Raw genomic sequence first — 26,788 nt, forward strand, 5'->3', positions numbered from 1 at the left:
TAGGGTTGCTATAAACAATTATGAATTACAAATGCTTGGTAAAAGCAAACAGAAAATTATAAAGGTCAGCATGAACAAGGCTTTGTAGCATTGAGATCATGTATGTATATGCAAGAGCAAAATAAAGGTGCAAAAGGCAGTATTCACCCCTGAAGTTTATGCTCGTTCCTCTTTCAGGACAAGAATAGACTTACAGGAAGAGTAGAAAATATTTTTCAAATCTTTTACTAAACAAGAAGGAAAAAGAAAGTCTCTGAATTTGTAAATTTTAAAACAGAATGGGCGAAGGCAGAAATAATGGCCTGGGCAGAATCAGAGGACAGAAGAGAGCATCTAACGATATAACCCACTCCTGAACATTCACCAATTTGATTAATCTGCTTTAGAAATTTCAGTATTTTAATTTTTCCTGGAGATCAGGAAAAGTGTGAGGAGCAGGCTGGGATACTTCAGTCAGATGCAGGTAATGGAAAATTTCATTCATATCATTTTACATGCTGATGAATTTAAGAATGAAGCAGAGCTGTTCCTCTACATATGCTACAGACTGTTTCAATCTACAGTTCTTTTGTCATATCTAGCAGTAGCCAGGAATATAAATGACTTCTCTGGTGGTTCTGAATAGCACCAGGTCTCCATAAAGTTTTTCTATTAATTATTCAGAGACTGTTTGATTAATCTGAACCCATCATACATTAATCTGAACACATCCCCCAGAAAGGGAGATTATGGGCTTCTTGGAAAACCTGGTATCCCAAAAATGGCTTCTTGGAAGGTTTTATCAGTCTGAGACTAGAGCAGAAATGATTAAAATGGAACAGTACTGTCAGAAAGGAGGGAGCAGAGGTATGGAGCAGTGAACAAAGGTCATCTCCTTTCATTCACGAAGTTTCTGCTGAGTGTTGTGCGTAACATCTGCAATGGCTTTTGTACTCCTAGCTTTTTTAGTGAAGACAGCTGGAAAGCTAAGAGAATTCAGCCAAATAACAGAGCTGAGGGGGCATTTCCCCCAAACTAAATGTGGTCCTGGAACCTGGCCAGGAAACAAACACAGAATTAATAAGCAGAAATATCAGTTACCCACTTAAACTGCCATGGGATATCTTTCCTATAGAAGTTTTGAAGGGGGGAGATCTCATTGAACCAATAGGGTTTACAGGAACAGAAAACAGAAGCAAACTCCCTGAATATTTTATTCTGCCCAGGCAGATTAAACCGATGGATCCACAAACTTTATAATGATGAAAAAATATTCTAAAGCTCTTCAATAAACGCATAATGAAATAGCTTGGGCATGGCATTAATTTGAGATGATTACTCATTACATCTACAGCTAAAAGGAACAATGTACAAGCAACACCGAAATGCAGGTTAAGTTGAAAGGACTGCAATCTTCAGGCAAAATCATGTTTGACAGCTTAGAGAAAACTTAAGTATATTAATCAAAACATACACTCGTTAAACAATATGCAGCAAACCCACTCCAGAATTCAGTGATTTATTGATAAACGGGAGCAGTCCAGTGCATTTCCTCCAAGGTATGGCTCTCTAGGAATCATCAACATTCTCAAATGACTGTCCCTCTGCCACTGGATCCCCAAAACACCTCATAATGTGTATACTACATTTTTGTTGCCTTGGATGCATAAGCTGCCTCTGCACAGAGGGTATTGAAAAATAACAAACTTTTCAAGATGTTTCTACAAATTAAATATTCCGTCTGCCTACATCTGAGGTAGATGTACCTCACACAAAAGGCAAGCAGAGAATAATTTTTTTTTCCACTTTGGCAAGCAAGTAGCACAGACAGTATTTTAGAGTGGCATAGTTCCTCTGTCACTAAAACCAGGTGTGATTTCTACCTCTAAAAGCGGTTTTCTAGCAAGCAGGAGACAGCAAAGGGAAGCTCCATCCTGGAAGCCTCTGACTTCTGGACACTTCAGCCAACTGGATGCAAAACAGCACCTCATCTTCCAACAGTTCATTCTTGGTTGGCTTGCAGAGCTGTCTCCCCAGCTGCATCACACCTGAGGAGCACCTAATGCAAGGATGAAGAACTGTCAGGTAGCCAGCTGCCCAGTCATCAGGCTGCCACTACAGCAGCATGAGGGCTTCATATTTCAAGCACTGCCTGCCCTAACTAGCTCCAGGACACCACAGAGAGCACACCACAGCCAAAAGACTGCACAATAGCAGTCTTGCCAAACAGATCAAAATACACTGAGGGTATTCCTCAGAATGACCAGTAATGCTTTTTGAAACAAGTTTTTGTGTCAGGTATCACTTTACTGTCAGATCACAATATACATATTGACATATTAATCATTATTTCCTAGTTTACTTCTTTTTTTCCACACTTGACTTACACAGTTCTGTTTACTTAACTCATTTTAAACTCCCTTCAGAACAGAAATCATCACAGCAAACCTATAATTAGATTTCCGCTGCACTGCTGATGAGTCTGAAAAGTATGAGAAAATGTATCCTGGCTTCATTGCTATAATCCACATGATTGCAAGACACAAGAAAAGTCAGAAGTTAAAATATGGTCTACTTAAGTAAGTTAGTAACAACATCTGTCTTTTCATTCAGATAGAAAAAAATTACTTCAGGATTACTGTATACTAATACTAAATAGTAAAAAAGGAAACTCAAATAAAATAGATACAGATTTAAGTATTTTCTGGTCCCCTAATACAGAGCAGCACTGACAACATTGTGCCAAATTAATTCCAGATATATTGTAAAGTAGCCTCATTTGGAACTTAATAGAGGTATAGGAGCCTCCTTCACATCTGAGTATGAGCACACAGATCTAAGTCTGATCTACACCAGATGTCCAGGCAATACAGACTGTAGCTGAGCAATGATTTCTAGCACAGTACTACAACAATATCTGTACAGTTTAAGAGGTTTTGCAATTATCTTTTCATATCACCTCTACTATTTTGACTGCACTAAAATCTCTTCAACAAATGTTTGGGTTTTTTTTTTTTAGTGTTTTTAGGCTTTTCTTACTTTGATCAAAGTTTTCACATAAATTCAAGCTAGATTCTGCTAATGCATTTGGGAAAGGCATATTAAAACTCGACGTTAATCTTCAAACATACCGCAAATTTCTTAGTCAATGACTGAGTCTTACTCAATGTTTCAACTTACTTGGGATTTTTTACAACTGTAGCAAGACCTTTATTTAGGATACACAAACCTTGAACCTATGCAGACATTTTCAGAAGCTCCACAAATTTCTGTTATGATTTTCAGTTTTCCCTTTTCATTCATATTTTAAGACAGAAAAGTTTCTACAGCTCTACTTCCAGAATTAATAGTAGGAATATATTTTTTAAAAAATTACAGAATTTTACTAACAAAAATTAAATGAGCCCATGCTAAATTTTTAAACATGGCAAATCTATCAGTCATTCAAAAAATAAAATAAGCCCCTGTTTTTGACTACCTAATCACTAAACTACCACTGTTTTATAGTCAAGTCCACATGCAGGCAAAAATCTCCCAGTTTGTCAGTGGCAGGATACTGATACTTGTTACTGAGGCTCAGCTGCTTTTACTAGTAAAATACGAAGGACACAATGCAGACACCTGTGATGGAACTTGACCCTCAAGGTGTAGCATATAACCTTACAGTCCTTACAAGTGTAAATTACAGGACTGTTTACCATTAATTCTACATGAATCCTGCTCCATATAGTATACAAGACAGAACAATGCTTAATGCAAGCAAAGTATTACATGTATCCCTAAATTTGTCATGGATTTACTTCACTCCTTTTCTCCTTTTTAGTTTACTAGTGCTTAAGATTATAAAAATTCATATACTAAAAAAGAATATATAACTTGTAGAGAATGTATTCTATGCTTATTTTTTGTAATGGAAATTAATTTATTATCTTTCATTGGACCGTAAATGCAGTGCTGGTATTGAGTGAGGAAACTATGAAGATTCTCCACCTGCAAATCCCAGTGTTTTGTCATTTGTACTGCTCTACACTAATTTCCCCAGCTTTTAAGTTTACAAAGCTTTCACAGTAATTCCCAAGCTACATACTTCAGTGGGTGATGCTACACAGAAGAAATGATGTCTTCTATTTTTGTATTACATTTCTTAGGAACTTCATAATACTTGTGAGATGCAGCTTTCAGAGGTAAAATGAGCAAACATAGCTGTCTACCAGCAGGTTAACACTTACCATCATTAGTATAAAATCTTTTGGTTTACCACAGACTAAGATTACAGTACATACCCTTGCTTGATAAAATCAAATTTTAAGTAAAATCTGAAGAATTTGGAAAATCCATGTAAAAAAATAACCCTCAGCAGATATCTATCATGCAGTATTTATGGCAAGAAGGAAAAACAAAAATTAACCTGTTTAAAAGCAGAATTCTTAGTATATCAGTGTATTTTGACTTCTCCATCTTTAGAACAAAAGTTAAATTCACCTTTCACAACATTATAAAGTCTTTCCACAAAGTAAAAGTGTTCTTAAGGGTTATTATTATTCTAAACCTGTAAGGAGCAGCTTAATATTTGAGGCTTTCAAAAACACTAGCTGTGTGCAGCATTATCATAATAGTTGGCTACAGTGAGCTCCTTTACATTGCGAACTGTGCATAAACTCCTTAGTTCTTAATGATGGATATAAGGAGAACAGTATGTAACATAGAATTGGTTTACTTTATGTGGATTTCACTAAAATTTCATTATTAACATTTTTGGGCAAAATATTTTTCAAATGCATTTTTTTAAATCTGAATGTTTAAAATTGCATATTTTATGAACAGATGGATCACTTTACACACTTGAGTGAAATTATATAACCCTACAAAGATCATTTACCATTTTAAATCTGATTAAACACTATTCCAAACAAGGACTGGAAACAGTTTGATATTTGAACAAACACAATCTTCTAAAAAGTATTATGCAAACCCATTTAGGCATTGCAAAAAAATGCTGAACTAAGAGACAGAACGCAATATTTATTTACATTCCATTATTTCAGTAAAATGATATGTCTCTGTTTTGCTAGTGAGGGTTTAAATTTGTGTTTTGAATGAACAATGAAGAAACTTACAAATTTAAACCATTAAAAATAAACCCATCATCAATTAGTGTACCAAATGGCAGTATTTTTAATTAATGTTACTGATATGAGAATGACTTGGTGAATAATTAAAACACCTCAGTAGCACTGCTATAATGGAGCAGTTCAAACATTTTTTTACCATCTTAGCTTATTTTTTGGCAATATTGAACTTCGTATCTTGCATTTTCAGTTCTATAGTGGGAGTAACTTCAGACAGCTCTTTGAATGATCTTTCAGTCTGGTGCAATTTCAATCACACTTGCTTTGTATACACAGCATGGAAAATTAAATGCTTCATTTTGTTTTAAGGTTTTATTGCTTTTCTTTTTCTTGAAGCTGTGGCCAGAAATAAATGATTTAAAATGTTTACATAAATATAAATGTTTACAACTTGTATACTGAACTTGTGTTTCTGTGGTTGCTTTGCTGGCAAAAAGCAGAAGCTTGGCTGGAAGTAAAAAAAATGCTTTCGTAAGAGTCTGGGAGAGTAAAGATACATGAAAAAAAGTGCCCAGGAAGACTGTGGCATAACATAAAGGTATGATACTGAGTACACAGCACTCAAAGTAAAGAAGCAGTGCAAATTAATTATATCATAATAGAACCAGAGAGAAGAACTAAATGAAGAAGAGAAAAGCACAGGAGGCAACAAGAAGAAATGGAAAAAAAGTATGTTTTTACAGTTATCAGGGTCCTAAAACTTACTTTGGTACCATTTTCCTAATCTCTTCCCAGCCACCAGGGCTTTGCTAACTCTGCAGAATCTCCTTAATAGATTCCTCCCACAGTTTTTATACATCCATAAAACTGAAGTTCTGGTAGTGAGTGCTCTATCAGGGCAGAAAAACTTATTAGTACTGTTATTATGTGCACAGTCTTAGAGAATTCAAAAGCCAATAGTTTTGCGAAGATGGATGTTTCTATATCTCACTCTCCTCCCTCACTAGACAGTAATTTAGAGTCAGCTTTTAATTACATTTAGTAACAGGAAAGAATATCTGTCTTTAGCTTACTTCACTGCCTTGCTCTGACATGACTCTATGATCAATTTGATATTATTAGAATCAAATGAAATACCAGCTGTGTCTCACTGTTGAGTACATGTTGTGCCCAAGTCTCCGCTATCATATAACTACTGTTTTAATCAAACTTTATAGACTATGGGCCTTATCTATAGTTTATTATACTGAATGTGTGTAGCCCAAAATGTTCATAATAAATAAAACGTGAATATAAAATACCTTCTAATTATCTGTGTACAAGTGCCACAGGCTACAGTATAGCTTTACGTTCTCCTAGCACATTAAAAAATAGCTAAAAAGCTGAAACATTTAAGGATATTTGAAATATCTACAGGTGGGTTTGCTTCTTCCACCCCTGTAAATCTGAATTAATTTCTGAAACAAAGTTACATGCCACAAACAGGCACATGTGAGCCACAGTTTTTTCTCAAATGCATCTGACTTAGCAGTATGTTATCCTTACTTATATAGGGATACTATGCATCTTTAAAACATACAGAAAGATTCTTCTTTTCCTGAAAAAGCTTTAAAGAGATGGTAATTCCTATACTGCAACACTTCCATGTTTGGAGCTATACACTTTCTGAAAACGCAACAGTCCATTGTTTTAAAGATGGCTTTCCTTATTATCTTCTGGCAATAAAACCAGAAATGGAACAAACTTAGAACATTCTACTAAACTTATTGCATAAAAATCTTATTTATTCACCTGCTGTTGAAAATTTGAACCAATTGCAGTCAGACTATCTGAAACAATGTTTTCTTCAAAACATTTATAAAGAAATAACAGAATTAAAGATACTAACAGGCAAGGAAAAAAACAACCCATAGCAACAAGATGTATAATATACAAAATTTCAGGTCAAATAGGTTAAAGTGACAGAAATATAATTCCACAATAGGATCTATTCATTCTACTACCCAATTTTCCTACAATGCATTAAGTAAAAAACAAAATTACTGTCCACTTTTTCAATTTCTCCTTTAAACGTCTTCTGAAATGTTACCAATATTTTTTGTTTTCTATACAGTACAGAGGCAGGGAGCAAAACTCAACCTTTATGACAGCTGAGATTACAAACTGCCATCCTAGAAAATTAGGATGACAACTGGATCAAAGAAAGTGTAGGAATATATCAGGGGTCTAAAATCATAGCAGTTAAATGTTTTCCTTTTAGTAATGCAACTTCTGTTTTCACTTTGTATATTTGTTCAATCTGATCTAAACTTCAGGATTAAGGAACTGAAAAAAGCTGCATTTTATCATAGTAATGTAAAAGAAACTTTCTGATAAATTTGAATTTCAACCAATTTAGATGTCTAAGGTAGTTCGTGCACTGCCTAGAAGAGCTGTAGATGCAGGTGAACACATTCAGCCATATTAATTGTCTTCAAACAGCAATTTCACCTACTGCACAGGCCAACTGTTCTCTGATTCAGTTCTGAAATTCTTCATAGACTATTTCCATGTCAAACACTTACAGCTGACCACTCAATGTAAGTATACATTCTTCTGTGTAAGTCCTTCCGATACCTCTTAAGACTCCACTGAGGTCTAAATACTGTAATTCATAGTAAGCAACACTAACCAACAGTAAATACAAAGTCTTAAACGAATGACTATAAGATACTCATGTTCTAAGTATCTCATCAGTAACTATTTAAATCATTCACATCTAGAAAACAGTTTTAAAAACTGTTTATTTAAAAATACATTTATAACATAAGGAATCATATGGTGTGTTTCCCAATATCTACTGCTCGATCTTACACCTTGCAATCAATGGGAGTTTGCAACTTCAGGCATGAACTGGGTTTTCTGCGAGTTAGTGAATTTAAACAGTAAATAATTCTGGTAAAATTTACCTCAATAAGACCATTTTTTCCCCCTACTTTTCAGTTAAAGTCACTTTAAAAAAGACATTTTAATAGAATCATAGAATCATAGAATAGTTAGGGTTGGAAAGGACCTCAAGATCATCTAGTTCCAACCCCCCTACCATGGGCAGGGACACCTCGCACTAAACCATGTCACCCAAGACATGGGCTTGAGCACTGACATGGATAAAGCAATACCACCTTTTTGGGCAACCCATTCCAGTGCCTCACCACCCTTACAGTAAAGAACTTCTTCATTATATCTAACCTGAACTTCCCCTGTTTAAGTTTTAACCCATTACCCCTTGTCCTATCACTACAGTCCCTAATGAATAGTCCCTCACCAGCATCCTTATAGGTCCCCTTCAGATACTGGAAGGCTGCTATGAGGTCTCCACGCAGCCTTCTCTTCTCCAGGCTGAACAGCTCCAACATTCTTAGCCTGTTTTCATACAGGAAGTGCTCCAGCCCCTTCATCATCCTTGTGGCCCTCCTCTGGACTTAATAATTTGAAACTATTTTAATCTTCATTATTCATTTATAACACTCCTGCAGCCCTCATTCAATATAAGCTTCCATGAAAATGACAGTATTTCTTCTATTAAATAAAAAACTTCCTTTGTGTAACAAACCAGCAATTATTGACAGTCATTTTAAACAAATGTTATTAATATGTGGTGTCAGAGAAATTACTAAAAACCATACTGCTGTATTAAAAAATCCTCTATAGACTACAATTCCTCATTTAGTAGAACAATGGCATGGAATTATTTTTTTCCCATTATGTATCAGAAGCCTGTCACCCTAAAAGTCATTCTGGCTCCCACGTTATAAATACACTTCAGTATTTCTATAGGCAACGCCAAAAAATATTAGCAAGCGTTCACTGACTTTTGCCAACAAAAGCATGACTCTTTGCACAAGAATTTTCTTGCCATTTATAAACAAAGACATTTTGAAAGCTCATGCTTGTGATTGGCTATGATAACTGATACACTCCACCAGAAGATAAAGCAGATAGAAAACAGTGATTTATTACAAGCAGTAAATATTGTACAATAACTCCATTTAAACATATAACATCTATGTTTAAGAAAAGTTATTCCAGATTATATTTACAGTAATCCTCTGCACTAAGCAGTATATAATCTATGCACCAGATAGACAGGAATTAATTCAAATTAAATGAAAAATTACTATGTAGCATTACCAAACAAGTAATGTCAGACTACAATAATTGCCATGTTACAAACCGCTAACATTAATGTTGACTATTTCACAAAGAGGCACCTTTAATGCTAAAATTCCCATTGATACAGAGCAACCTCAGTTGTTCCTGTTGAGACTTCTTCGCCACCTACTTGCTTTTCAATCCTGTGACTGTTCAGTATCAGAACACCTGATTTGTACAGCTAACTGCAGAATGTCCTGACACACTGCTTTGACATCGTACCTCACCAAGTCACACTTAAGCTTGACCTCTTCAGCTTTATTCCCACTGCCCCCTCTATGGTGATCACTGTAAGAGAAACACCACAGGAAGGGGGACCCTGGCTGGGTCAGCAGATAGATTCCTCTCCAACTATGTACCATGCACAGTATTTTCCTAAATACAGTAACTAAAACTGATTTAAATAATATTTAGGCTCTGTCTAAAAACCAACTTTTAGTTGCAACTTTTATTTATGTTCCCTTAATAGAATTACGTGAGAGAAGCCCACATATTTACACTATTTTAGTTCCTAAATCTAAATAACATGCAAGAAACAGGAATCCTTCAAAACATGCTAAATGCTCAGTCACCTATTCTTATCTGCCCAGGAAGCAGGAAGTTCACTGAAGTTTAATACATATTCTGCTATATATACTTAATTGTGTGCTGTCATTTTGATACTTGTACAGATTTCATCTCTTACTAAAGCATAAGAATGCAGTGGATAACAAACTAAAAGAGCCTAAGTCAAGACTACCTTAATTTTATTCCACTTCTATGAATCTAGGAAGTCCTAACATTACTTATGATTCACACAAAAAAAGAAAGAAATTGTTCCAGCTAAAACCTAAGCTTTTATTTAAGGGTGCTTCTGTTTTGTTTTGGGTTGGGGTTTTGGGGTGTATTTTTTTTACAGTTTTCTCAAGGCTTGATCAATTTTCTATGAAACTCATCAGAAGATCATCTTCCTAAAAATAAAGTAAAATGAAAATGTGCGATGCCAAGTGAAACTTCTTTGTGCAACAACACTCAAGACACACTGGGTGATTAAGTAAATAAATAAATAAGATTAGTTATACAGAAACTTCTAGTTTATAATACTTCTGTGCTGACTCCTAAGATCATGCTTAGTCTACAAAAATCCAAAACAAATAAATCAAACTCCAGCTCCTGAACAAAATAATAAACTGACTGAAAGTATACCCCATACTGTCAGCATAAATACAAAGAACTACAAGTCTGTCATTTTTTTCCCCCTGTTTACTTTACAACGTGCAAGAAAAACTTCAGTTGCAGTTTTCCAAACTCACTGAGCATTAGGTCACATAACTCCTATCAAATTCAGTGGAAGCTATTTAGCTAAAATCCCCTCGTCATCTTATGTTTTAAAAAATCTGTCATGACAGCTAAATTCAGCTCTGAGAGACAAAGGAAATAACTAACCCACAAATCACACAACAACATTTATGAGAAGTAATTTCAAAGTTCTGTCTTACCTCATTAAACCTTGTCACCAGATCTTCTACAGCATTATGTTCACCATTGGGAGAAGAAAGAATAGAAGCAGATATGGAAGCTTTAATAGACGGCAGCTTGCTTTGACACTCAGCGTTACCCAAATCCCTGGTTAAAAAGCAGAGGTAGTCAATGGGTAAGACTTTACGGTAGAGCTCCTGCTCCTGCTCAGTCAACATGCTGGCAACCTCCTCTGGGAACTGGATGAGGTGCTGCAGTTCAATCAGCTCTTTGCTGATACCAGCCACATTACAGGGAAGGGCACTGGAGCTAGCCATAGATGCACACGCTTGACGTTCTAAAACAAAACAAACAAAAAATTTACTAGGTTTTGGCCTTAACTCTTGGACTGGGCAGTGCAGAAGCAAGACAACTTATTCTTTTGTTCTGTTAAACTGTTCATTTACTCAGCAGTACACTATAACCTAACTGCTTTACATTTAAACAACCTAAAATGTTCTTTCAGTCAGGGTCTTTCTGCACATCTCTGTATCAGATATTAGCTAAGACAGCTGGTAACTGGGGCTTCTGAGATTAAACTACTTGCCAAAACATGCTTGCTTCCTGACTTTTCCAAATGTTTGCTTCAGTCAATGTCAGTCTTGTCAAAGCTTCAAATAAAAGGATCATCTAGGCAGGGTGCAGCTTGGGTTTGCCTCCATATTCAAGTCCACAGTACAAATGGTTTTGGGGCCTTGCTTGGGGCCTGGGGACTGTACTGCCATGACAAATAATGTACAATGCTCACATAAACCTCATGTCAGTCAGCATTTTTTTTCATATTCCTCTTGCTATAATATACAATTCATCTGCACTCACTACATTGTGAAACTAAATGTCTGCAGTTACAAAGCAATTTTCATTCCCCTGGGAAAATGCATGTATTTGGGAGTATGCATGTTTTATCCATTATTACAAAACATTAACGGTAGTTTTATAATATCCTAGCAGTGATGTCCCTTGAAAAATAAAACTTTTCCTAAGAAGGAAGAAGCCAAGCTTTGTAAGACCGTGTGGGAAGCCTGAAACATCAACACCGTGATTCCAAAACAGTATGAGTCTTCTGACTAGATGAGTTTAGATTGAATTCTCTGAACAAAAATTTTTCTAGAATTACTTAAATGTACAAACAGCCATAGTAGTATGTGCTGTACTCTTCTTCCTTCTCAGGAAAAGGAGCTTATTTTTTGTACTGGTTCACAATATATTGTCAGAGATTTTTTGCACATAATGGAGGTACACTCTGGATCTATCTTTCACTTCCTTCTTTTTTTCTATCAATAAACTCTCCTTTTACAAAGGGAGCAAATATCCTTATTGCTGTAAAAAAAAAAAAACAAACTACCAAACAACAAAAAAAATTCATAATGACTTATTAAAATTAATTATTTTATAATAAACATAAAATACAGTACATGAGGTATCCCTTGTTATTCATTTTATGCAAACCATTATCAATCAGTGGGAAGTTAAAAAACCAGAAAACTGTCTTAATATATTCTGCTAAAAGTAAAAAGAGAAATTATAGCAGCTCCAAATAAAGCTTTAGGGCTAACAGAACCTGTTGAGAAATTTTCAAACATATAAAAAGCTTCTGAAAGAGCCAGAGTACTTATGCCTGTACCTAGACTAGTGAGGGAAAAAGTGATGGACTTAATTTGCAACAAGAAGTATCCTGGTTACACAGTGAGGAACTCCGCTTCAAAGATACTGACATAGTGCTGTACAGTATCTGCAGATATGAAGAAAACTCTGTCAAGATCAAGAAAGATTGTGGGGGGGAAAGACAATTAAGAACACCATGTTGACATGCTGGTGATCCTGGTTTGGGCAGCAGGTGAAGCACAGTCAGCTTCTGGCCTTCCTTTCAGTCTTGTTTGCTTTGATTCTTTATGAAACTCCAATTCTGTTTTCTACTTAAATCTGTGCAGAACAATTCTGAAAGAGTTCATTAGGAAAAGCTCATTTGGACTGTTTCTGATGTAGCATCAGAACATAAGCTGATGCTAAATAGAAACAATGCAAAATATAATGATACTTTTATATTGCAGGGTGCATATATTTGCATAGTGCTTTGCATATACAGACCAAACCATCACTGTCATCACCAGCATTCTCTCAGAAGGAGGATATGAAAGGCATGACACAAATATCCGCTACCACCCATCTGCTCCCCAGAAGTCACAGTGCCTCACTGACCCCCATGCATGACAGCTCTTCTCACTCAAGACCTTTCCTGTTAAATACAAGGCACCCTGCCAGCCAGAAGGCAGAAAAGTACAGCCTGTACCAGCCTCTCCTGTGCCTCACTGCTGTAAATGAGGGTGCACAGGTCATGCGTATGTTGTCAATTTAGTCTGGATCTCAAATGCACTCTTGAAGTGTACCTCCCAGGCATCCTGACTTACTGTGCTTCAGTTTACAGCCTTCCAGCACAACAAAGTGGATGTTTTTCACATGACACTGCACCAGAAAGATGTGCTCCCAGAAGGCAACTAACACATCCCAGTTGCTAACAAGCTGTAGCTGTCAACAGCATCTGAACTCTGGAGAGGACACTGATGTCAGGAAAGGACAGTTGAACCAGACAGCTCACATCACAGCTCTGCTGCAGAGATCACGTAACATGGGAGACAAGGCAGCAAGCCGTATGAACATTTGAACATATGAACAATGTTGCAGAAATACTACTGCTCTGCAAATCCAAGGTTTTTTGGTAATTACAGTTGTAAACACCTTGTATCAGTGAAATATGAAAGCAAGGTGTAACTCTGCAAAGAGTGCTCAGTCACACAGTTGCTGATGGAAGAGAGAACATGAAGATGAGGTGTTCCCCGACATAAGTCTTGCTGATGAGATTTAGGGGTGCACTTTCAGTAATTCACCTTCTCCATTACAATATCAGCTACCAAAACAGCCCACACTAGCATTTTTGACAGAACTATATTCCACATTGTGTCAGAACTCCAGCTTTGCTCAGACGTCAAAACCTGCCAAAGGTGGACACTGAATGGGCAACAGACTAGATCCTATTGCATGCTGCCTTGCCTAAGTGTAATCACCCTTCAGGCTCCAACCTCTCACATCTAACAACAAGGCTCAACACACTGAAATGACCAGAGGTATAAAAGTGGCTCCACAGTGCTCCAGACTGCTGAAAACTACCAGGAATCTCTCATTTGAATCCCTGCTAAAGCAGGGATTTTGAAAGCCATTAATGAATCTATACTTAATGAAACCATCATCATCCATAACAAAGGTTTCACAAGCCAGCTTCTTTCTAACAGAAAAATGAAGCTGTCAGAAAGCTTTTTCATGGAAGCTAAGCCAGGGTGATACAAGCTACAGGCTAAACAAGACCAGCCACTGGAACTGCTGGATTTAGAATCAAAGAATAGTTAGGGTTGGAAAGGACCTTAAGATCATCTAGTTCCAACCCCCCTGCCATGGGCAGGGACACCTCACACTAAACCGTATCACCCAAGGCTTCATCCAATTTGGAAAAGGATAAGAAATAAAAACTCCACCTGATTCAAAAAGCTTAATTACAAACTAGCATTTCTCAGTTCTCCATTAAACTGAAAGAACTCAGTAAGTTAAACATCTTTAATGTAAATGTCCCTGGAGCAGGCTGCTGCAGCAAGAGTGCAGCTGATATCCAAGGGGAGGTGCACAGGTCAAACAGAATTATAAAAGCTCACAACCTTTTCATGGCTAAAGTATGAATATAAATGCTAAACAAGTGGAAATATAACTTATCTCGCTTGACTATTTCTACACCTATAAATATTTCTTCCATGCATAATTCATGCCTTGATTGTTGATGAATTTCACCTCTCCAGATTCTAATTTTTTTCTTTCCTCATTCCAGTCTCCTGTGCTTTAGCAATTACATCAAGGATCCTAATTCTCAGCTTCTCCACCCTCCATGATTTACACTCTGCATAAGTCAACTCCTTTTCCTTTCTCTCTATTTATTTGCCTATATAAAACTAGTCTTTTTTTTCTGGACCATTTTTTCATCTTTTTTGTGTCTAAGACTTTTATAATTTATCATGCCAGAAACTGATCTGCACTTCTCTCCTCTAGAAAACTCCCTAACCAGTCTCATCCACAAGTCCTCTAGTTTTGTGATGTCATTTTATGTTCTTCAGGAAATAGATCCTATCTTTCTGTGCTTCCAAGAAAGATCAAGTCCTTAGATTAACTTGCAGAATGGAATAGCTTTCAGGCCAAAATCACAGTAGATTTTGTTAGAGTTAAGGGAGGATGCAGTCCTCACTAAAATTAGCTGCTGCTGCAGTAAATGGTATTATTCTCTGTGCTCTACCACACCGAGTTAATGCTAAAACTAGGAGCAGAAAATGAGGACCATGACTATTCATTTGCAAGTTGTCTAAAGCTGGAATTGATAGCTTTGTTTTATTGTTTTGATAAACTGCTGAAGCAGATAAAAGCAGTGTTTGCTCTTTTAAAATATTATTAATCAAAACAAGATAACCTCAGCCTTGCTTTAAAAAAAGGACTCATGGGTTGACTTATTCATTGCTGATACACATGAGAATAAAAAGGTTCATCTTCTCTAACAAAAGTTATCTATTTAAGAATGAGAGAAAAGTACAAAATGCCTGCTTCAGGATGTTACTCAGCCTAGGCTTGCCATAAACTCTACAAAAAAGTCTCAAGAATTCCTCAATTTTATTTTTTGTTAAAACTTTGTAAAATGTTCAGTAAGGAGCTCTTCTATCAACAGATTAAGTTCAAATTAACTCAGCCTTTATTACTATAAAACTTAGAATTGGCATATGTGTTGTATATGTACAGGCTCTATAAAAGCTATACTGAAAAAGTAAATTTCAAGTGTGTGAGTATGTAAAAACAGTTTGTGCATTTTTGTGTATATATGCAAAAAGGTTTCAAGACACTCTTGAAAAACTTATTTATTTCCTAGTGTTTTTCTCTATGAAGCCATATTATGTTTGTGTTATCTCTATTAGCGAGGGCTTAATTCAGTATTTTTTTAATATGCAAACCAAGGAGTTAACTTTAAAGAAAAATACAAAGAAACTTTTATAAATAAACCCATGAAAAATACTGCTAGAACTCTAGTGTTATTTAGCTGTAATTAGAAATGGATTTTTTCACATTTAAATGTTCTACTAAATGCAGTAGTTATGACATGTGACCAGTCCTAACAATAAAAGCAAAATTATCTGTACATTTAACGTATTTCTTGTAAAGCTAAAATTAAAAGGAGCTTCTTCATTAAATTTTATTTCGTCATGCACAAATAATTTATTAATACACAATTTGATATAAACGTTGGGCTGCTGTCATCAGTTTTCTCTAAGCAGAAATTCAGGATTGGGTTTGAGCAAAGTAAAAGTGGAATTCATAAAAAGACAGAAGGAAAATAAATAGAGCCCTGACTGTAGTCACACCAATGTCAAAAGTGCTAATCCTGTGTAAAATTACAATTGCCAACCATGCAATCTGTACTTTGATAAAATCACATCACTTTCCATGTGAATTGTGACCAAGTAAGGACAGTGGTGCAGAATTACTTTCATCCCAACTCAAAGACAACAGCTCTTACATTTGATACTTGTAGGAATGTGCCAGGGAAAAGCCAATGTATTTTTTTAAATGAGCACAATCTCTAAAGAGTAAACCTGCCAAAAAGACTTTAAGCAAAATTCAGTGAATTGAGAAACTAGATAACTGTATTTTTTTGTGTGTATTTGTATTATTTTGCATTTGTGTCTTGGTTTTATTTCTTGTTTGCTTTTCTTTCTACACTTCAAGGGTAAAAAAAAATATTTTTTTCTATACATTAAAAAACCAGCAGTTTGAAAGCATTAAAGCGAAAATAATACCTAAAAAAGTGCTTACTCTCTGAAAGACTACTGGAGGAAGATCCTGTGATTACAACAAACTTTGTTTCTAAAGCAGAAAACAGATTTCAATAGGGGTAAGAATAAAAATAATTATTCAAGCTATTATAACATCTATAACTCAGCTGCCATTTTGCTAACAGACTTTGATTCCATCAAATTATACTACTGTGGCTGAAATTACACAAAAAGAGGATTTTTTCAGATGGTTTTAAAAGGTAATTAATGGATTATAATAGAAGCCTTTTTAACAAGACATGCTACAGACTGCTCGTGTGCTTTAAAGAGAACATATGGATTATGGTGAGAAAATAAAGGAAAACAATGTAAAAAATAAAAAATCAAAAAAGAGACACAGGTGAACAAATGTCAATATTTATAATGCAGAAGAGCTCTATCCAAGAAAATACAATAAAAACTCTTCCAAACAGAAGACATATGTGTAATATATGACAGTTTAATTAAACACCAGCTTCAGATACAAACCAGTATATCTGGGATAGCATTGTTTTGCTGTCCCTTGGATGTGACATATGCTAGTACCATGATAACCTAACCAACAAGCTTTCATTAATTTCCTGTTCTTCTTCTGCATAATTAAAATCATTTCTCTCTCTTAATGAACACAAATTCACTGTTATCAATTTTGACTGCAAACAACTCACTCCAGTACCAAAGAGTGGGAAGCTTGCCACAGAACAGGATCAAGTTTAATTTCACTGTGGAAGCCACTCAAATTAACAGATCTCATTTCTTCTTCAAATTTGCTTATGAGTTGGGTAATCAAAGAACCAGAAGATACACCTGCTCTCCCTCCATATCTTTAAATGCAGCAATATGAGCTATTATTAACAGGGGAGCTCTGTAGCTACAGGGTTCAGTATGACCTGAGCATCAGTAAGCAGAAGATAATACTCTGAGCAAAGGAAGATTCCCAGATGATGACTTGAAGGAAAGAAGATTAATTTAGCCTGGGGTCTGTAAAATAATCCTTTATTAGACTACGTAATGTTACAGCCACACTCGGGGCACAAGACCTTTTTCATGTTTGGAACAGAAACAGCGAACTCCATAGCTAGTTTGAGAATACCTGCTTTGAGTTTAATTTGATCATGGTAACAGCAAGACATTGGAGAAGGTAATCTCCTCTGGTGAAGCAGCAGCAAATCATCACAATAGGCCACATGAAACGATAGTTTCTACAGCACAAAGGAAAAAACTAAAAGGTAGAAATTACCTGTAGAATAGAATTTTGCTGGAAATAGATTACTATGAAACTATAACACACAGATATTTCTACTAAGGCTGAGATTTTATCGTTGAGTTATGAATCTCTGGAGAAGATTTTTAAAAAAGGCAGCAATTTTGTTGAGGTATAACTGAATTAAATTACAATTATACACAACAAAATCCTGATTCATGAGCTGACTGACATAGTGGAATTCAGCAAACAGAAGGATACGGAGTGCTTCTAACAACAACCACTTACTCCTAAAATCACTTCTTGCCTTAGGAAATGGCAAAAGCTTCCATTTCGAAAACCCGACTGAACTGTGGGCTCCTTTTATCTTTTGCAATTATAGCATCAAATGAAATCCCAGAGAAAAATAGAAAGTACTGAAGTAGCAGGAATATAGGAAGAACTTAGCAAGAGCATTATGGCCTTTCAAAGTGCTTTTATAGAATGTACCAGAATTTATAAAGCTACTTAGCATGGAGTTAATAAAAACAAAGAGTTAGTAACAACAGTGAATTCTATATTGCTATAAGGAAATAGTTATTTCTTTGTGCAGTAATTCTACCTCCAAGTTCAAAATTCATTATGTAGAGGAAAATATGAAGACTCACACATACAAGAATACATGAATGAACCAAGGACACAGATGTCTAAAAAAGATCTGCCAAAAATGGAAAAGAATAATGAACTGGAAATAAAATGATGGGTTTCACAACAGTATGAAGGGCAAAGATAATACTCCTAAATCACAACCATTTAGCACTTGCACTTCATTATTACAGAAATAGCATGCAAGTATTTTAATACACACTATTCACTAGACATATTTCAAGATGAGTTCACTGGAACTGGTCAAATAAAAGAGGTGGATTTTTTAGATGTGAAAACGAACACATGATTAACTGACAACGACTCAATCAGTAACGTGGTTGCAGCCACAATATCCACTGGGAATGCTGTGCAGCAGATGCATGGCTCTTCCCACATGTTTTACAGTGTGCTGTCACAGTGGTCAGCTATCTCTACCCCCACACACCCAGGGCTGTTCTACTACAGGTTTGGTTTCTGCATGCAAAATATTGTCTATTTAGAGTGCACAAAAGCACAGAGACAAAATCAAAGCCCATGTACTTGCTGCAATCCTTATATATATTCCTAGATAAACACAGGTACAATCCGTTAAATTTGGATTAAAAGAAATTAAAGCTAGCTATTGCACTTGAACTAGAGGGGCATTGTAGGGTCCCTTCCAACTGAACTATTTTGAGCTATACTGTTGTACATATCACCTATTTTTTTTCTTGTAGTTGGAGTTAAATGTGGCCTATCTTCAAAGCTAATAAAACAGTCATGTTATGAACTACCATAAAAGCAATGTTGGATTATATAGGCATTTATAGGACTATATAGGCATATTGTCACTGAGTTAAGCATATATGCTTTAAAAAGACTATACTTGTAGCCAGTGTAAAAGGTACTTTAACTTAAAAATTATTTTTAAGTACTGATAAACGTCTTCAACATCAACTGGTTGTGATGAAGAGGAATCACAAAAACAACAAAAAAGTATATTAAGACAACTAGAGTGAGTTTTACTCTCCCTGAAAAATACAGTATCACTGGCTAAGTTCTACAAGCACTGTCAGGTCTAAAATTTTGTTACTGAACAAATACTTTAAAATAAATATTGTAAAATATCACAGTAATTTAACATGTTTCTTCCATGCACATTTTGCAATACCAAAGAGACAAGCAGTTGGAGATGCACACTACCTGATGGGAACCTGTAAGAATGTCTGCCAGTGCAGGTGCCCGAGGACACCTGGAGAGGATCTCAGGTATAAAACTACAATACACAACATGCAAAAAGGATCAGTACAGGAAAAGCACAGGCTTTTCTAATACACATTTATTGTTTATTATGTAGTGGATTAGTGTATAGTTTTTCTTCACCCAGACTAAGAAATAACTAAGAAATAACTAAGAAAATTAGTATTTCTCATGTAGGGTTAAACTATAACCCAGGAAACCAGCCTGAGAAAAGGAAAGCCTGTAACTGTAGAGGAATAAAATGAAATTTTTGCTGTAGTGTTTTTTCAGCAGGGAAGTAATTCAGCTCTTGTGTAGACTACTTCTCCCTGTAATTTGGAAAACCTATAACCAATCTCTCTGCCTAGAATTACAACAATCTATTATTTTAGGGGTAACCCTAATTACTTCTAGTCTTACTTTTTTTCCTAAGTGCAATTAAAATGCAAGTTTCCAGTGTAGTACAACACCTGTTTGGTAAACAGTTTACTGAGTAAAGAAAAATAATTGCAGAATGATCTTACAAAATTAAATGAAAGAAGCTATTCCCCATTTTAGAATGTCATTTTCAAATATAATTTTAAAAGGTATCTTTTAACGCAAACATCTAATTACACCAGTTACCAGAAAGCTTTCAAAAGGGTTCACAGTAGGCATCCTTAAACAAGCTCAGATTTTCCCATGGGGAGGAGGATGGGAAACTAAAGGAAATACATATATTATTCTTATATAGGGTTAACATGATTTTACAACTTTGCATCATACTGTCATGCTTGCGTTATATTTCAGTATTTCTTTTAAGAAAGTATTGCTACTAGCCAGCTATTTTTAGCAAGGTTTCTGGAATCACAAATGACTGTACCAGGAGCCCAAATTAAATGATGCTGGGAGGCATTCTAAAAGGAAAAAAATCAGCAACACCAAGGTCAATATGATCAAAGTCCTTTCACATACAGAACACATGAAATGCAGGTGGCTTTACCCATGACTGAAGGATCTAGCCATCTTGAGCTACCTCACCACTTCAGTGAGAGCCACGACTGCCTTGCGGTAGAAACATGGCCTGTTGAGCTACCAGGTATCCATGGAATTTTCTGAGGGCAACCCAGAATTTACTGGGGTTGTAAAATTGTAAGCTTATATATGAGAAGCAGTTAGCAGCTTAATATGTAACTCACTGAGCTAGTTACCTGTTGGGTCAAAGGCAAAAGTTACATACCTATTTTAGCAACAGATTCTCATGTTCAACATGTCCAACTGTGACAGGAGCATTCACCAAACCAAATCCTTTTCTTGGCAGTGTAGCCAAGAAGTCTACATGTGAAAACACAGCAAACATGAAGAAAATATATTTTTCCTTGTGACTATATAACTGCTCAAAAGGATTTCTCTATTCATGGATAATTATTTGCATTCTGTAGACAACTAAAGCTCTTAGCATACATTTAAAACACAAAACATATAACCTAATAAGTTGCATGCTGAAATTCACTGATGCCCTCAAAAGCTGTTCTACAGCATGCATCCAATCTCAATGGAAATGCTGGTACACTTAAAAACTGTCAAGTCCAAGAAAGAATCTATAGTCCTTCGACAAGCAAAATATTATGTAGCTTAATGAAAATCACTCAGCACAATAATAACTTCCAAAAAGTCAAAGCTGAAAAGATTTGCTTTCTTTCTTTCAGGTGTATTTAAATTACAGAGTAGAGGAGCCTGTATGATTTAGCCTTCAAACCAAAATCTGTTGAATGACTCAGGAATTTAAGCCATAGAGAGATTAGTGGAATACCGCAGACTGCAGAGAACAGGGCAAGCACATGTGTGGAAACTGAAAGAAAAAAAAAACAACAGACTACACAAACCATTAAATCAACCTTAACTTCATAGTAGAGATATCAACATCTATAACTTGCCTCAATATCACTTCCTTCTTCCTATCTCAAATATAAATGCTTTAAATACTTATTTATCCATTAAGCTTTTTTACAGCCTCCCTAGTGAACTGCTACAGTTCACTACAGACCAAATTCTGCTATAAGCAATTATTTTCTATAATTGTTTTTGTTTAGTTCATTTCATTTGGCAATTAGAGTAAGCTAAAACAAAGGTACAGTGACACAAGATTGTGTTCAAGCAAGCAGAGCATAGCTACATGTATTATACTGTTGTTACTATATTGTAAAAATGAAAGTATTTATCCTATTTGGTTTTTTCAGGATTAATGCACTCACTACACAAAAGCTCTTCTAAACAGTCACAAGATTTTAATGAATTGTGTCTTTGTAATTAGCTTTAGCTGATTATACTAGAAAATGTTGGAGTTCTTTTTCTAACATGAAAACTTTCAAAATTAATAATTTTGCTGTCCAAAAGCCCCTCAAAATTACAACCTTCTTAGATGACTTCCTCAGATTTTAAGGTATCTCCTTTAATCTGAAAACTTCAAATGCAACTAATTCCTCCTCTGAAGGTACATAATAAAAATTAACATTTATCTTTCTTTCCATTCCTTGTGGTGCTGCTACTACCTGTACAGTGGTTTGAGGTGTAAAATGGGGTTAGGGCCAACTTTGTTAACAATATTGTTTATACAGTAAGAAATCAAAACAAATTTAAAAATAAAACATGTCAGCCTTGATTTGAACAGAGTTGGGACTAAATGATTGGCACAGTCCCCTTCAAACCAAATGATTCCAGTAATGTTATATGGCAGTTCAATATTTTGCCTTGTAAACCATTAAGTATCACTTTAATAGTAAGCAAAGAGTAGTGAAATCAGTGTATAAAGGTTAGATCTACTGGAAACAGACATGGATAGACATGACAGACATGGAGTTAAGATCCTGAGTTCTGCTTTCCTAACAGCAATGGCTCAATAAAAATAAGAAGGGCCACTAAACTCAAATGTCTTCTGAGTTTATTGACAATAAAGGTCCTCCCACATAAAGGTGGAATTGACAATAAAGGTCCTCCCACATCAATCACCAATGATACCTACAATCCACTATCTTATCAATGCTTTTACAGACACATATTAGCCATAGAGTGCAAAAGAGAGCTATGCAATTGTGCAGGCTTGAATAGTGAGACCTGGAGGAACAGGTTTAGATCAGAAATGCATAAATTCAGTTCAATGAAGTGAGGATTGACAGGTGACTTGACAGTAGTAGATACGTAAGAATGTGTAACAGGGGTAATAAGCTAATCTTTAAAGACTTTAATCAGTAAGAAAAAAGGCATAACAAGCACAGATAGTTGGTCCTTGATGACAAACTCAAACTGGAAATAGGTCACCTACTCTGACTGCAAGCATCACTGACCACTTGGAAAGAGCTCTGCATGTGGATGATAGTTCTAAGGCATCCTCTTAAGGCTTTACATTAGCGCTGCTGCCTTTCAAATACTGAGCCTAAAACAGACACAACTGGGTTGAAGTAAATGACATCTTAAAGGGATGTCAGGCTATAGCTAGAAGTCTCCATTGACATTAGGCTTTGCAATTCTATGAGCTGTTTTAGTTTTGCAAACAACATGCTCTTATTGCCCTCCTGTCTTAAAATTTGATGTAACATCATCCATGCAATCACTTTATAAAAAAAAAATTCTTTGCCTCTCATGCTTCCCCTTTCCTGTAAGATTTTTTTAATTAATTTCCAAACTATGCAAATATCAGGGGTTTGTTTTGTTTATGACATGCAACATGCTTGAAGCTCTTTAACTTTCAGTCGTATCAGAGAGAGAGATGAAGTATGCAGGAACTTAGTCTGCAGAAGTCTGCTCTAAGTCAAATAAAATGTAAATGTTGAACTACCATTTTCATGTTTTTTTACACAGCATAAAAAACACAAGAGAAAGCAATGATGTTCTATAAAAAACTTGTACACATAAAAAGATAATACTTTTGCAAAAGTGAACATGTTAAACATCGAATCTCTGCACAAAATTTTAGATGAAATTATTTCCTATTTGTGTGAGTAAAATAGTTATGAATTTACATTGAGCTTATCCAAATATTTTGGCCAATCAGTTGATAGCTTTATTATCAAAATAAAAACGATCAACTCTTTATTCTGAAGCTAATCTACGTTTATTCTTTTTAACTCGTATAATTCAACATAGACAAACGAAGACTTATTCCTCTTGATGTTCAAAAGCGGTTTGGGGTTGGGGGGTAGAGGCTTGGCTGTTTCTTTTGCTCCCTTGCTCCCCCCCAAGTTACTTGGAAGCAAATACAAATCCTAGGTATAGACACAGTTCCTAATTGTATCTCTGCATACAAGAATTTTAAATATATTTAGTTTTTCCCTGATGTCTTTTTTTAAGCAATTTATTCTATATATGGTTCTTGAAAATTCCTGAAGTTTTTTCCTTCCAAACACTAAGCTTGCATGCAAAAGCCTATGTCATCTTAAAGACAACCAATACTATTAAGTAATAACAAAACTATTTCATGATGTTTTAACAAATGACACCATAATTATGTTCATAACAAATTAATTACATTTTTCTCAGTCAAGAAAGCACCTACCCTGACACAAAACCAGAATTAGTTATTGTGATGTACCTATTCTCAGCAAATACAGCTAAAGCATTCTTTGCTGACCATACTAACCATTTTGACTTTTCTCATCTTTTTGAGTTCAAATTAGTTACTGTACTGGTTTCTTAGCTTGAATTATTATTGCCATAATGGTTTACTGTGGTTTTTGTTAACATTATATGTGTTTAATTTATTCACTGATAAAAATGATGTTTTAAAGATCTCTAAAATACCAATCAAGTCTTTAACCTACAAATTCTACCGTGACCTTGTACAGCTCAGGATAGTTGGGTACATGAAAATAAACTTGTACATCTGGCACATTTTGCCCTTCTGAGATTTGCAGAAGTCTCAATATGGTTCCAGTGGCTGCAGATCCATAGCTGCAGGCAGTAGGGAATGTTAGTGTTACCTATAAATATTCTCCAAAACTAAATGTAGTAGGAAAAAGAAAAAAACAAACATGTAGATCAATGGCTTCAGGCATAGCTGATTTCCCATCTCCTTCTCCCCAGAAAAAAAACAGTATCTTGGAGGAGTTTTTAGAAAGGTCACACATATTTATGACACTTCAGATACTACTCCACTTTTCCAGGGAAAAATCCGTGTTTAAGAAATTTTTGTTCCATTTCTCTACAGAGCTTTGCAATTTAATTCTGAAAGAGCAAATACAAGTGAACAACTTCAGAACAAATCTTGATAGCTTTTCCAGATTGAGATCTCGTCCTCCTCCCACCCTTCCTTCCCTCCCCCCAAAAAATGCTTATAGAAGACACCACATGGTTAAATCAAAAGGTATGTATCTGTGCTTTACTCCAAAATATCAGAGGAAAGAGAAATTGAATTAGGGAGGGGGAAGAGGGGCAGGATAGAAGAACTAATGCAGCAACATCAGATCTATCCCCTTTCTATAAAAACTGCACACTTTATAAAAAAAGCAGATGTGCATGAAATCACAAGAAGCAATTAAAGGTACTTTTAGCATCAAATTGTAGTTCTAGTTCTTTTATTGTTGGATATTTTGAAGGCAAACTATTTTCAGTTTGCACCTGATAGATCTCACTGGTATCTTCCTTATTTCAGAATTACTAGAATATGCAGCAATGCATTTTTATACATAACAACTATTTCCAAAGTGAATACTTAAACATTAGTAAACTCTGTCAATATGAATTGCCTTAAAGAAAAACTAAACAAATTATGCATTAAGAAAAATTCTCACATCTGCTTATTTTTTAGAAAATGCTTGCATCATTTTACCTCAAATCAAAGCTAAATAAAATATCAGAAAATAGCCCTGTCAAAGGCAAGGTCTGAGCTGAATTTATAATTTTAATATTTCAGAAATTAACTAAAATAATTTCCCCTCTCTTTCTTATAATCCTATTAGGTGCATCTCAGATTGGTTATCACTGTCTGAATAAAAGGATTAAAACCACCATTATTTTGCAATTAATACAGATACACTTGATATCAGCCCCTTTTTTTCTGTGTTGTCTAAATCACTGAAGTGAAAATACAGGTGCTGACAACCAATACAATCTTCCTGTTGCAATGGGATACTGTCTTCTTGAATGATGAATGCTTGTCATATTCTTTTGCTATCAGCCAGATTAGGGAAATGGGAGGGTTAGCACATAAAATACATTCCTTTCACAGGGTACAATCTTATGAACATTCTCTGAAGTTACACATGCCAGTTTTGGAAAAAAAGAAAGTAAATATAGGTGTTTCTCTATGGCCAGTTAGTAGCAACACATTGCTTTTACATGCTGCTATGTACTTCTGTCATTCAGAAAGGGAAAAAAATATCAACTGCCTAAGCATCCACAAAACATGAACTGGTTACAAGCTGTGTACTGAAGATCCAAGAATAAAATCTTACTAAAAAAATAGCATGAGCGGATTTACATTCAAAAGTATGTTACTGAATTGTAACATTTGAGTCATTTTTAAATTTCAGGGAAAAAAATAATTACCTGCTGTTAGTACTTTTTTAAAACTTCTCTGTATCTCTCATTCATATTTTGTACAGCATTTTTTGTAACAGTCACTTATTTCTGTAGAATAAGAAAACCAGGAATGATCCACATCATAATTTAGTATTAAAATAGTTACAATGTGAAATGAATAAATGCAAAGCATACCTAGATTAATTATATTTATATCGCTTTCCATTTTTGAGCAAGTTGAAATACAAAACACACACTGAAGACAGAGAGGGTTTTTTATTTCTTTTTGTTTATATTGAATCCTCCATTTTACACCTATCAACAGCTTTAAGTGTCCTTAAAGCACTGTTATCAAATGCAGGAATTATAAATCCAACATTAGATCAAAACCCTTACCCACTCAATCTGCTTCTAAGTCTGGAAATAAATCTCTTCAGCTACCTACATATAAACAGAACCAAGTACTACAGGCCACAGAAATGCAAATCTTACCAGCAAATGCGTCATCCATTGAACCTTAGATTTCTCCTGAAACGCCAGAAGAACAGGTACTTCCAATATGACAAAAAGTCTGCACGCTGCACTTGTCTACACTAACAGTCAGGCAACAGCTGCTC

The 26,788-nt window shown here is 35.3% G+C and overlaps 1 protein-coding gene across 1 annotated transcript in view; it reads right to left on the bottom strand.

The window, feature by feature from the left end:
* PLCE1 (phospholipase C epsilon 1) overlaps nt 1-26,788 on the bottom strand; it is a 121,818-nt gene that overhangs the window by 46,152 nt on the left and 48,878 nt on the right. The window contains exon 3 of the mRNA XM_005144091.3: nt 10,718-11,034. Within this exon, the coding sequence (XP_005144148.2) occupies nt 10,718-11,034 (317 nt within the window). The remainder of the gene's footprint in view (nt 1-10,717; nt 11,035-26,788) is intronic.

This window comes from Melopsittacus undulatus, chromosome 4 (assembly GCF_012275295.1).
Source record: "Melopsittacus undulatus isolate bMelUnd1 chromosome 4, bMelUnd1.mat.Z, whole genome shotgun sequence".
In the NCBI taxonomy this organism is placed as follows: domain Eukaryota; kingdom Metazoa; phylum Chordata; class Aves; order Psittaciformes; family Psittaculidae; genus Melopsittacus; species Melopsittacus undulatus.